Raw genomic sequence first — 13,021 nt, 5'->3', positions numbered from 1 at the left:
ATTAATTCCTTTAATAATCTAGTATTTTAAAAAAAACCTCAATAATCTCCCCAAGTGAAATGTAATCGAGGTGAAATTGCGAAAAAAGATTTTCATTTATATAACACCTTTCACAACTTTGGGACATGCCAAAGCACTTTACAGACAATGAAGTGTGTTTGAAGTGTGGAGACAGTTGTAATGTGGGAAACAGGGTAACCAATTTTCGCGCATCAAGTTTCCACAAACAGCAATGTGATAATGATCAGATCATCTGTTTTTTGGGTGATGTTGATTGAGGGATTAATATTAGCTGAGAGACCAGGGAGAGCTCTCCAGCTTTTCTTTGAAAAATGCTATGGGATCTTTCACATTCACCTGAGGGAGCAAATGGGGCCTCTGTTTCATGTCTCATTCAAAAAACTGCACCTCTGACAGTGCAGCACTCCCCTGGACAGTCAGCCTTGGTTTTTGTGCTCAAATCTTTGGAGTGGTACTTGAACTCACAACCTTTTGACCCAAATGTGCTACCAACTGAGCCACGGCTAATACCTTAAAGGTAGAAGACAATTGATATTTAGTCTCAGGCTTTATGTAGTCCATGCCAATATTGTTCCCTTCCTTCCAGGCACGCCTGCTGGTTATATCCAGGAATGAGTCACCGTCTCAACCACTCTATCTCCCGCAGGTTCCCATGGCCATCGGTATCTCACTACCATAACTTCACTGGAGTTGTGACGTGCCCCATGTACAGCAGTAGGTAGGAAACCAGACATGGGAAAATTAGGCTGAGCTCCTTTGGCCTTAGCAAAGCATAGCCAACTATATACAACTGCTCAGTGAACAGAGATCCAAGCTGGAGTCACAAAAACTGGAGAAGATTATGGCTTATTTGCCTTCTTATCTAAAGGGTAAGTTGATGTGAGGATGTGTATGTGTCGGGGTGGGGGTGGGGGTGGCGGTGGCGGTGCCGATGGCTGGAAATGAATAAAACCTCAACAAAAAACTCCTTTAAACTCTTTGAACAGTGAATTGTAAGTCTCTTTGGGTGAGTCCACCTGGTAAAGCTGAGATATTTGTTTCCTGACAAGCCAGTACCTTTCATTTAGCTGAAAATCACAGAAGACAAAGTATTGTTGTAAGAAGCAGTGACCTTTGGTGTCCTTGGAGTCTGCCGTGACCTTTCATCTCTGTTATCCCCAGTGGTCTCCTCTAACAGCTCTAAAACTCCATCCTGCTAGGCTGAATTCCAATTCCTCATAAAGCCCTTTCCTCTCAAAACAAAACCAATTTCTGCACCAAGGTGGGAGAGAAACACAAGTGCATTGTTCTGTGCAGATGGGAAGTGGGAGTTACCACAGCAACTGGCCTAATCCCTCTTTTTACCACCTTTTAGCCAGCCAATCAACTACGCCACCTTTTAAATTATGTGCTTGAATACCAGTGGCCTATCTGGATGCTTTAATTAGCTGTGATTTTTTTTTATGTGTAACACATACAACATGATGGGCTAATCGAAATTTGCAAAATAATGACGTACCTCCACAAAATATTCCTCCTCCCGAGGCCCAGTCTAAGGAGAGAAAAAAACAATAATGAGACCATTATTAAGAGAGGGCATTAAAATGCTGGTCTACCATTAAACACAGAACTTAATTGTTCTGGCCTTGTCCACACAATCAACAACCTATTGTTTAACAGTTGAAAAAATAAACGATTGGAGAATGGGTACCATAATGATCAGTCTATGCTGCCATACACGCACCATCCAGAACTGTCAACAGGGGCTATTACAGAATCCCTCGACAGACAGTCACTTTTTGTGAGAAAAGGTAATTTAAACAGCAATGTCTGGGAGCTGCTAAAACAAGCCTTTGTTTCTTGTTTTATAGTTGTTCAGAAACAGCTAATAGAGGAGAAGAAAGAAGAAAAACAAGAGAATGGGAGACAGTGAAAGAGAATGAAGGAGGGGGTAAGATATTTTTGCATCGTGGTGTTATCAATGGGATATGCTGCATATTCCCACCGCTGGTGACACTCTTTAATATAGAGGACTGGAGCCGCAGAGAGCTAGCAGCACCTGAGACCCAGATTTTCATGGCTTTTCTAATCTGTCATTGGATCTCCTCATACAACTAAATACATGGGGTAGATTCCCTCCCTTTTAGCAAAGGGAATTGAAATTGTGCACAGTGCACAGAATGTCACCGATCTCCTTTTGACCACTAATTACCATATAACATATCCAGAAAGAGGCAGAAATAAAGGGGTACAGTGAGAGAGTGAGAGAAGGTGGGATAAAGAGACAGACAGTATTAAGTGGACCTCCCTTGTTGTCATGAATCCACAACATGCTCCATTTATCTTCATCTAGTCAAGCAAAATTAATTAAGAACCTGACTGTTACGTACTTTCTCTTTTTATTACATCAAATAATGTCAGATATCTTGGGGGGGAAATGAGAGAAATAGAAAACCTCTTGCTGCCAAGATTTATTCAGCATCTACCTGAAAAACAGATAACCTGTCTTAATTATTTTTACACAATATCTGAAGATATGACAGCTATGACAAGGTTTGAATTTTTCCATATTAGTAAAAAGTGTTTCCTCACATTAGTTGCCATTCTCCTCTATATTTAGTTGCAAATATTAAGTAGTGGAAATTAAGCTTTTTCAATTTGAAAATCACTCAAATGCTTACCAGGAACATAATGCTCTGTTTTAAAAAGAGCCACCACTCCCAACACCCTTTATCCTTCCACTCCTGAAGGTCAGTAGTGAGATATAATTCCACGGCCTTGTGAGCCACTAGTAACTCCCTCATATGGTTATTCTTTATAACGCGTGCCTACAAATAAGTGGAGGTCTGTTCTACTTGAGAAGCATCACAGCCAAACTCAATCCTGTTCGTGAACAGCATCTGCTTGCATTTCCAGTATAGGTCAATGGCTAGAAGTGGGAATATTAGCCAACGTTTTTTTATTTCTATCATCTAATGACATACAAAGTATTATTCCAGCACCCCTACTGCTTCCCCGCTGAGGCCCTTGCACTTACATCTTGTTACTGTGAAATTCAAATCCAGAATTCCCAGAAAAAGTGTGCATTTATAGGTATATTCACTTATGTTAAAGGATATTCCACACATTTGACTAATTCACTGTGTATTTGGTAAATAAGGTGTGATTAAAGGGACAAATGTTCCTGTCAAACTGTTCATCAGTTTTATTTTCCTGATTCCAATGTGAATGTGCATTTGAAAAATATATAAAAGCTTGAAAGAGACATTTCCTATTTGATCTCCACTTGATGTTGCTGCACAGATCAAAATTGCACAACCTGCTTTATTAGTGGAATTTTTGTTTAAAGTTACTTACGCTTTCTTGAAATGGCAGAAGTGAATTATTGGGATACTTCGACATGCAGCTGAAGCAGGCTAACAAAAGGGAGACTGTCCCTTTACTATAATTACATTGTCTTGTCAGATGCTTCTCCCTCAATGCACAATTGCACACAATTCTTTTGAAAGCATTTCCTTATTTGTAACACCTCCTCCATTAAATAAACACAAAGGTTCTGAGATTCCAGCAAGGATTAAGGATGGGAAGGTTGCAAGCCAGAATGTGAGACAGAACCCAGCTCTGGTGAGATTCCAGCCTGGTTTTATTTGCTTGCGGGGATTTCTGGAAGGGGTGGTGCTTTGGATGGATCTCCTGTCAGCCTCTCCTGCACGCTAGAAGGTATGTTAGGCAGAGCTCTTGTACTTTGCTAACAAATCTTACACCCTTAATGGGCATCAGCAAAGTTCACACCAACTGTGAGGTGGTGAGAGCCCTGCTAACACTTGTAAAACAGCCCCAAATCTTGACTAAGGAAAGCATTTTACAGCCAATAATTGTAATCATTGTTGCAATGTAACAAATACAATTTGCATACAGCAAGGTCTCACAAACAGCAATTAAATAATGACAAATAATCTGTTTGAGTGATGTTGATTAAGGGATAAATGATGACTAGGGTAAACTCCCCTGCCTTTCTTTGAAATAGTATCATGGGATTTCATGTCCACCCGAGAGGGCAGAGGCATCGGTTTAATGGCTCATCCAAAACATAGAATGAGACATTAAACCGAGGGGTCCTACAGGAAAGTTTATGAGACCTCCAAGAAAAGGTCAATCACACTATCCATCTGGTGGCTTCCAGGCCATGCAATATTCTGCTGCTTCCCCCCAAATTCCCACCTGGTTTCAGTGGGAAGTAGCCAACAGGATTAAATGAGGCTGGCAAGTTAAAATACCCTTGCCTACATTCTGAAGCAGGGGTCAATTTTTAGCTCGGACCACTACCCATTGCCCAAAACATCTTTCAGGAATTAGGACAGGAGTCCTTGGGGCCAGCGTTTCAAGGGGATTCCCAGAATGAGATACTAGAGTCACCAGGAGCAGTAGTATAAGGAAGAGCAACTCTTCCATTACCTCTGAGGGATGGATTTTTTTTAACACTTCAATTAAAAATTAAATGAAATAGGAAAAGGCGGAGTGGTGCAAAACTAACTCAGAGAACTCTTCCCAGACCTGGCACCTGGTTGGGCCCTCCTTTGTGTCAATAATTCAACAGAGTCCTTGGGAACATGCTAATATTGTCAGTGGATACCCGAGAGTGTCCTCAAAAGTGTATCGGCATTCTTGAAAAGAGGTCCAAAGGTGTGGTGTATGTCAGATTTTAAGGTTCGTTGGAAAATGGTAACCTTTACAGAGGGATAGCACCAGTGTTTTCTGAAGGCCCACAGGAGCGTGAAGAAATGCAGGGGGTCCCAGATATTTGTCAGTGCTTCAGTGCCCCTCTGGGAATGAGCCAATATTTTGTTGAGGTGATGTGGTGTAGTGGTAATGTTACTCAACTAATAATCCAGAAACCCAGGCTAATGCTCAGGGGACATGGGTTCAAATCCCACCACGACAGCTGTGGAATTTAGATTCAATTCATTCTTCTAAAATCTGGAATTCTAAGCTAGTCTCAGGGATGCTATTTATAAAACTATCAATTGTTGCAAAAACCCATTTGGTTCTCTAATGTCATTTAGGGAAGGAAATCTGCCATCCTTACCTGGTCTGGCCTACATGTGACTCCAGACACTCAGCAATGCGGTTGACTCCTAACTGCTCTCAAGGGCAATGAGAGATGGTCAGCGAAGCCCACATCCCATGAACAAATAAAATAAACTTACATGGGATTCTCAGCAATCTGGCAATCTTAACAGGGGTTATCCTTGGGGGGAGATGAGGAGGAGACGTCGGTTAGCTCAATTGGCTAGACAGCTAGCATGTGGATCAAATTAACAACAAAAGTAGAGGGTTTGATCTCCTCTCCGGTTGAGGCAGACTGGGTGCCTGTCTCCTTGCCCCACCTGTAGTAAAATAAGTCACAACACTCAGCCGTAGTTCAGCAAATAAATGCTGATGCCTTGCCTTTGGGCAGAGACATGAAGAAGAAGATGATCCAGGGAGAGAGAAAAACACTGCTCTAACCACTGACACAAAAACACAAAATTGTTATGGTGTAGAAGGAGGTCATTCAGCCCATCATGCCTACACCAGCTCTCTAAGTATTTTAACAGTGCCAATCTCCTGCCTTTTCCCCATAACCCTGCACATTATTTAAATAGAAACAATCATTTAATGCCTCTTGAATGTCTCAATTGAACCTGCCTCCCCCACATTTCTAGGCAATGCATTCCAAACCTGCATGAAAAAGTTATTTCTCACCTCGCATTTGCTTCTTTTGGAAAACACTTTAAAACTGTGCCCTCTGGTTCTTGATCTGTTTATGAGCAGGAATGGTTTCTCCCTTTCTACTCTCTCCAGACCCCTCATGATTTTGAAAACTTCCATCAAGTCTCCTCTTTGGCAAAAGTAGACATTGGGCTGCTGGGAAATGGCGCTGGAGAAGTAGTAATGGGGACCAAAGAAATGGCGGAAGAACTGAATAGGCACTTTGGGGACATCACTCATGTCTTCCACTGTGAAGACTGACGCAAAGTTCAAGAGAGTCGGGGGGAAAAGGTGAGTATGGTGGCCATTACCAAGGAGAAGGTGCTAGGAAAACTGAAAGGTCTGAAGGCGGATAAATCACCTGGACCAGATGGATTACACCCCAGAGTTCTGAAGAAGATAGCTGAAGAGATAGTGGAGGCGTTAGTGGTGATTTTTCAGGAATCACTGAAGTCAAGGAGGGTCCCAGAGGACTGGAAAATCGCTAATGTAACCCCCCTGTTTAAGAAGAGAGTGAGGCAAAAGACGGGAAATTACAGGCCGATTAGCCTGACCTCAGTCATTGGTAAGATTTTAGAGTCCATTATTAAAGATGAGATTTCAGAATACTTGGAAGTGCATGGTAAAATCGAGCAAAATCAGCATGGTTTCATCACAGGGAGGTCATGCCTGACAAATCTGTTAGAATTCTTTGAGGAGGTAACGAGTAGGTTAGACAAAGGAGAGCCAATGGATATTATCCTTGGACTTCCAGAAGGCCTTTGACAAGGTGCCACACAGGAGGCTGCTCAGTAAGATAAGAGCCCATGGTGATAGAGGCAAGGTACTAGCATGGATAGAAAATTGGCTGTCTGGCAGGAGGCAGAGAGTGGGGATAAGGGGGTCCTTCTCAGGATGGTGGCCAGTGACTAGTGGAGTTCCGCAGGGGTCAGTGTTGGGACAACAACTTTTCACTTTATACATTAATGATCTAGATGAAGGAACTGAGGGCATCTTGGCTAAGTTTGCAGATGATACAAAGATAGGTGGAGGGACAGGTAGGATTGAGGAGGTGGCAAGGCTGCAGAAGGATTTGGACAGGTTAGGAGAATGAGCAAAGAAGCAGATGGAATACAACGTGGGGAAGTGTGAGGTCATGCACTTTGGTAGGAAGAATAGAGGCATAGACTGTTTTCTAAACGGGGAGAGAATTCAGAAATCTGGAGTGCAACGGGACTTGGGAGTCCTAGTTCAGGATTCTCTTAAGGTTAACTTGCAGGTTGAGTCAGTAGTTAGGAAGGCAAATGCAATGTTGGCATTTATTTCGAGAGGACTAGAATATAAAAGCAGGGATGTGCTGCTGAGGCTTTATAAGGCTCTGGTCAGACCACATTTAGAATATTGTGAGCAATTTTGAGCCCCGTATCTCAAGAAGGATGTGCTGGCCCTGGAGAGGGTCCAGAGGAAGTTCACGAGAACGATCCCAGGAATGAAAGGCTTAACATATGAGGAACGTTTGAGGACTCTGGGTCTATACTTGATGGAATTTAGAAGGATGAGTGGGGATCTGATTGAACCTTACACAATACTGAAAGGCCTGGATAGAGTGGACGTGGGGAAGATGTTTCCATTAGTAGGAGAGACTAGGACCCGAGGGCACAGCCTCAGAGTAAAGGGAAGACCTTTTAGAACGGAGATGAGGAGAAACTTCTTTAGCCAGAGAGTGGTGAATCTATGGAATTCATTGCCACAGAAGGCTGTGGAGGCCAGGTCATTGAGTGTATTTAAGACCGGGATAGATAGGTTCTTGATTGGAGAAGGTGGGAGAATGGGGTTGAGAAACTTATCAGCCATGATTGGATGGCGGAGGAGAGTCGAAGGGCCAAATGGCCTAATTTCTGCCCCTGTGTCTTATGTCTTATGGAAAACAGTCTCAACTTCTCCAATCTTTCCTCATCCCTGGAACCATTCTCACAAACCTCTTCTGCACTCTTTCTAATGCGTTCACATTGACATTCACATTCACATTGATACACCATCATTGTTTGACACATTCAGACTCTATTCAATGGATTCCTGCACTGCAGGAATTCACCTAGGCTCCTTCGACAGCATTTTCCAAACCCACAACCACTACCATCTAGAAGGACAAGGGCAGTAGATATATGGGAATACCATCACCTGGATGTTCCCCTCCAAGTCACTCGCCATCCTGACTTGGAAATATATCACCGTTCCTTCACTATTGTTGGGTCACTGGGTCAAAATCCTGGAACTCCCTTCCTACCAGCACTGTGGGTGTACCTACACCACATGGACTGCAGCGGTTCAAGAAGGCAGCTCACCACAACCTTCTCAAGAGCAACTAGGGATGGGCAATAAAAGCTGGCCCAGCCAGCAAAGCCCAAATCCTGTGAAGGAATTTTTTTTTTAATTCTGTGTATCTTCTCTTACACTCAGTTATATAGGTATAGTCATTGTCCAGGTAAAACACCATTTCAATAAAACCATCTTTTTCAGTTGCTCACAAGGATCCAGGTATAATTTTTGATGAACATTGTAGCTTCTTTCAGGTTGTATAGCCTGTTGCACAATTTCACTGATATTTGTCTTCAGACAGTGACTGTAGTTCACCACATAATCTGAAACTCTTGATTGTTTCAGTCTCAAAACACGCTCCCACCCACTTCTATTCATCACACATATGCAGGAGAGAGAGAGCAACAGAAATAAGTGAAATAGCCATTCTTTAAGCACAGGTTAAGTAGCTAGAATCCAAGCGCCTATTGCTTGCTAAATTAACAGCCAAACAAGCGGATGCAAAAAAAAAACAATTAAGTGAAATCTCGGATTAATCTCGATGTGATCATCCAGTCTTTCCCACTCCAATCATAGCCTTGTGTGTGAGATCTTTCTGCCGGCATTTCTCATTTAATTAAAGCAGACATTGACAGAAGGACATGGATTAGGCCTGTAATGATGCATTTACTTAGATTAAACGGAGTCTCCTTTTGGAGTAATAGCTCAAACAAAGAACAAAAGGAAATTGTTATGAAACAGCCTTTTATCCCAGGCAAAGGTCACATTGTAAGGTTTTTAATTTTGTCAGCCGCTGTTAATCTGGTCTACACTGATGGAACACGAGAAGCGCATTTCAAAGCCAGTTATCATAATACAGCCATTAAACCTGCAAATTAAAATGTCTGATTTTACACAGGTTGCTTGGATTCAAAACCTCTAATTAGCATGTGGTGCGGATTTTTTTTGTGAGGAGAGAGGGGCTGAGGGAAATGCTAATGACTTGCTGCCAGGTGACCATTACGCACTGTGTGTTAAAAAGGGAAACCTCTGAACCAAGCTGCACACTTTGAAAGATACAATTTTTCCAATCATTTCTGCCCTATTATTCTCCCTCCCTAATCATACTAACCACCATTTAAGTTCCCAAAACAAAAATACAGATGGTAGAGGTGAGAATGCATCAGCCAGAATCAAGGCAGGGCTGAAGGGTCAAGTTCTTGGGGAGGGACAGCAGGTCAAGACAAGTTCAAAGATGGGTACGTTAAAGGTGAGGAGGAAAAGAAACGGGCCAGCAATGAGCCAGACGGAAATGATCAGATTAATGGGGAGAAACAAGAGGAAATCGAGGGAGATTCTGGATGGAGGAAAGGCATGGGGTTGGGGGGAGGCTTGGTAGAAGGTGTTGTGTTAGGTGATCGAGAAGGGAAGGAGAGAATTCTGGACAGGGTTAAAAACAGGGGGAGGATGGAGAAAAGTCATATTTCGAGGGAAAACAGCAGAACAGGCGGAGTCAATGGGGAAAGAAAACAAAGTTGCACTGAGGGGACAGAAAAGAGAGAGAGATCAGGAATGGTAGGATTGGGAGAAAGGGCTGGGCTGAATCACAATGAAAGGGCACAGAGAATAGCAATTGAGAAGAGCTGGCAAGATATTCATGACAACCTGTATCTCCATTTTTATTTTAAATTTCTTTTTCTAAAAGTTCAAATAGGTCAGTGTGAAAACTCTAACTGGTGAAATGCATTGTGGCAGCTGGCTGCTGTCTTTGTTTCCAGCACTTGTGGCAAAGAAACTGCACACGTCTACAATTCAGTATGAGCACCAGTCCACAAATCCCTGATGCTTTGGGAAGGGCACCCCACAGTGTGGTACTGAGTTATATGGGGCAGGATTGTTTCCTGGTCTGCGCTGAATCAGTCAAATTCAGTTCGGATAGTTGTGCAAGCGCTACAATTGGATTTGCCAGCCCCTTTCCTAAGACAGCAAAAAGTCAGCCAAGATTCCCACTGCCAAACATTGTCCACTACCATGAAGTGCATAAGTGTGGACACTAGCTGACAACAAGCTTATCTGTGATTACTCCAGTGGTTGAATAACCTACTAGTCAATCTCCGGGCTTATTCAGAAAAAGCAACCAGTTATGAAAACCACTTCCAGCCAGCCAGCACCCATGAAATTGCATGCCATCATGAGTCAGAACCTCCATGAGAGGAATTAAGAGTATAGAAATGATTGGATGTGCCAGTGTCTGGTTTTTTTATTATATACTGGTAATTTCCTATGCTTTTGCAGACAGTAAAAAAAGTGGTAAACTCTTTTACAAGCGTAGAAGTGTTATACCAAGTAATGCACAAGGTATATAATTCTTTTAAGCTGCAACAGAGGCCTTTTAAGATTACAGAGTCTAATTATTGTTAAGCAAACAGAGACATGTTATTCAGATTTTAATTGGATGTTTGTCCAGGCAACTTTTCAGATTATAATGTGCTTGTCAATTTCAGGTTATATGCGAGAAGAACACATTAGAAGCATCTAGCTCTTCAAGGTTATTTTGCATCAGTAGCAATATGTGACATCTGGAGTGTGAATTTGCATACTCTGTTGCCATTTTCAACATATTACTAACATGTGTCCCATGGTTGCTCGCAGCAAGGCAAATACTTTGTGCCATGCAATCACAATGTAATATTTTGATAAAGTAGAGCCTTTGACTCCGTAAGGCAACAAAGTCCAATTGTTAGTAAGTAAACACAAGCTCAGATCAGAAAACGTTACTTGGTCAGGATATTTGCTAAATGTAAAGTGTCTGTTAGTTTTGGGCCCATGTCAGGAGTTTGCAGCCTTCAGTGCTAGGTGTTTTTCTCTTCTTTTCAGATTGACTGCTCTGTTTATGAAACAGAGTGTGACACTTGGTACATACTGCTGTATGGTTTTTAATACATTACTAATGGATCTCCTTGCTATTGGTCACAATAAGTTGGATAATATTCTGATTACAAGGACAGTAGTATGAGACCATGCCATACACAATGTATTCTATTCTTTTTTAAGCTGTTTCGTCCCTTTAAGAGTTACACGTACAGTTATAATTTTGGCTCCCTTCCCTTCTGACTGATGTCACAAGTCATCCTCCTGACTAAGTGCAGGCAACTAACCAAGTTGAGGCCTGTAGAAATCTCACTCTTCTTTCACACAAATAATTCCTCAGTATCCAACAAACCAGCTGAGATCAGGAGCTCACCTGTGAGAAATGATGGCTGCTATTTGACATTGCATCATCACTGAACTGCTGTCATCATTGGATTTGTTTTTTTAAAGCAGAAATGAGCATACGTACACTGAAGTAACAGTTAGAAACTGAGTCTATGAAGCCAACTTGAAGTTGATATACATTAAATTGACACATGCTCAGGAAAGTAACGGTGCAGCTTAAAGCAATTCTGTTCTGTCAATATATACACAGGGGACACCAAGCAGTCCACAACCCCCTTGACTGCCACCCCCACCCCCAACCACGTGCCCTGCACACTGCCACCATTCTATTTCATCTTCTATCACTAGTAATAAATGGAAATAAAAGAAATTGGCCAGTGCTCTATGGTAAAGGTTAATTACACATTGGTAAAGGTTAATTACACAATGGTAAAGGTTAATTACAGTGCTTTTATTTTACGAGTGTGAAACACCCGTAACTGACAGGTGATGAAATCATGCACAATGTCTTTCTGACTGATCTAACCCCAGCAATCAGCTCCTAATGATGTCAGTTTGAGTTTTCTGTGTGTCACTTTGTGACTCTCTGCTGTTTGAAACATGGCACCATGCTGGTTTGAAATGAACAAGCCATTACTTGGCCCTGGATACAATGCAGCTAAGGCATTGCTTTGTGTGCATGGCACATCATTTTTGAGTTACACTGTGGTGAATCATATATAGTGAAAGTACCACCCTGAACCAGAGAGTGCAGTCATGTCTTGAGAAACTATTCACTTTTATCATGAATGTATTCCCAAACTGGTGAAGGATTGGATTTTAAGCTTAGTTGTAGGAGTCTTGGTGTACGGCAAGTTATTTTGCAAATGTAAAGAGGAGCGATATGACTGACGGTGCAAATGACAATCAATAACTGCATATCCTCTTCAAATATTTAGGGGTGGCTTTGACCGTGGGCGATATGAGATCAGCTGCCCATTACACACTATCTGTACAAAGATGTACAATGGGTCTCTGATCCAATATCACCTGTTTTCTTTACATTATTGCCATAGTAAAAATTACACCCCTTTAATTTGAACTAAAATATAAAAATATACTATGATACACAAGTATTTCCTGATAGCCCACATTGGCAGCTGTTGGAGCCAAATACTCAAAATGCTGTTTGTGGCTCTTCCCAAAGCTGAGCCCAATTGAAGACAAGTCAGTAAAGCCATTGTATGCATCGGATCACTTTAACCAAAGAGACAGCAGTAGGGGAAAAAAACTTCTTTCACTAAGATCAAACTTCTAATTATGTTGATAAACCATTTTTTAACATTAGTGCAGTTATAGTATACTGTTTATTTCTATTGTTTCACTTTTGTAGCGTTAATATGGAGAAACTCTTTCGACTATTTTACTTCATTTGAATTCTGTAAAGGTCACAGAAACAACAGTATTACTATAGTCTTACAGATAGGGGTTTGGAAAAGCTCTTGTATTAAAAAAAGCCTAACAAATTCTCCACCCTATTCAATTAGTAGTGAGCTTGTGACAGTGCAAAAGATGAAAGCACAATAAATCTGCACCAAGAGATGCTAATGTGTTGATGGGCATGATCTCAAGATTTCTACCCCTTTTCCCAGAGATCTTTTTCTTATTCTCCACTAGTTTCTCTTAATTCCCAAACATTTATTTACTGCCATTCTGTTGCCATTGCACAAGCAATTTTAAGGGTGAAAATGTTTGTAACCATGTGTTCAGAGGAAATTCCTCTGTATCCACTGAAAAA

General features: G+C 41.6%; 1 protein-coding gene across 13 annotated transcripts in view; it reads right to left on the bottom strand.

Annotated features, from left to right (window-relative positions):
- The window catches only part of sox6 (SRY-box transcription factor 6), a 724,678-nt gene that overhangs the window by 508,888 nt on the left and 202,769 nt on the right, over positions 1-13,021 (bottom strand). For 11 of the 13 annotated variants that reach the window (XM_041197601.1, XM_041197599.1, XM_041197600.1 and 8 more), the window contains one exon: positions 1,520-1,552. The exons of 1 other annotated variant lie outside the window; for it this stretch is intronic. Coding sequence is in view for 6 of the 12 variants with exons in the window: in XM_041197599.1 (XP_041053533.1) it covers positions 1,520-1,552 (33 nt within the window). In the remaining 6 variants the exon portion in view is untranslated. Of the gene's footprint in view, positions 1-1,519; positions 1,553-5,207; positions 5,307-13,021 lie in introns of those variants that run through there. One more of the 13 variants, XM_041197605.1, reaches the window with a different exon arrangement.

The sequence above is a fragment of the Carcharodon carcharias genome, chromosome 10 (genome assembly GCF_017639515.1).
Source record: "Carcharodon carcharias isolate sCarCar2 chromosome 10, sCarCar2.pri, whole genome shotgun sequence".
NCBI classification, from domain to species: domain Eukaryota; kingdom Metazoa; phylum Chordata; class Chondrichthyes; order Lamniformes; family Lamnidae; genus Carcharodon; species Carcharodon carcharias.
This window is presented reverse-complemented; position numbering and strand designations above follow the sequence as displayed.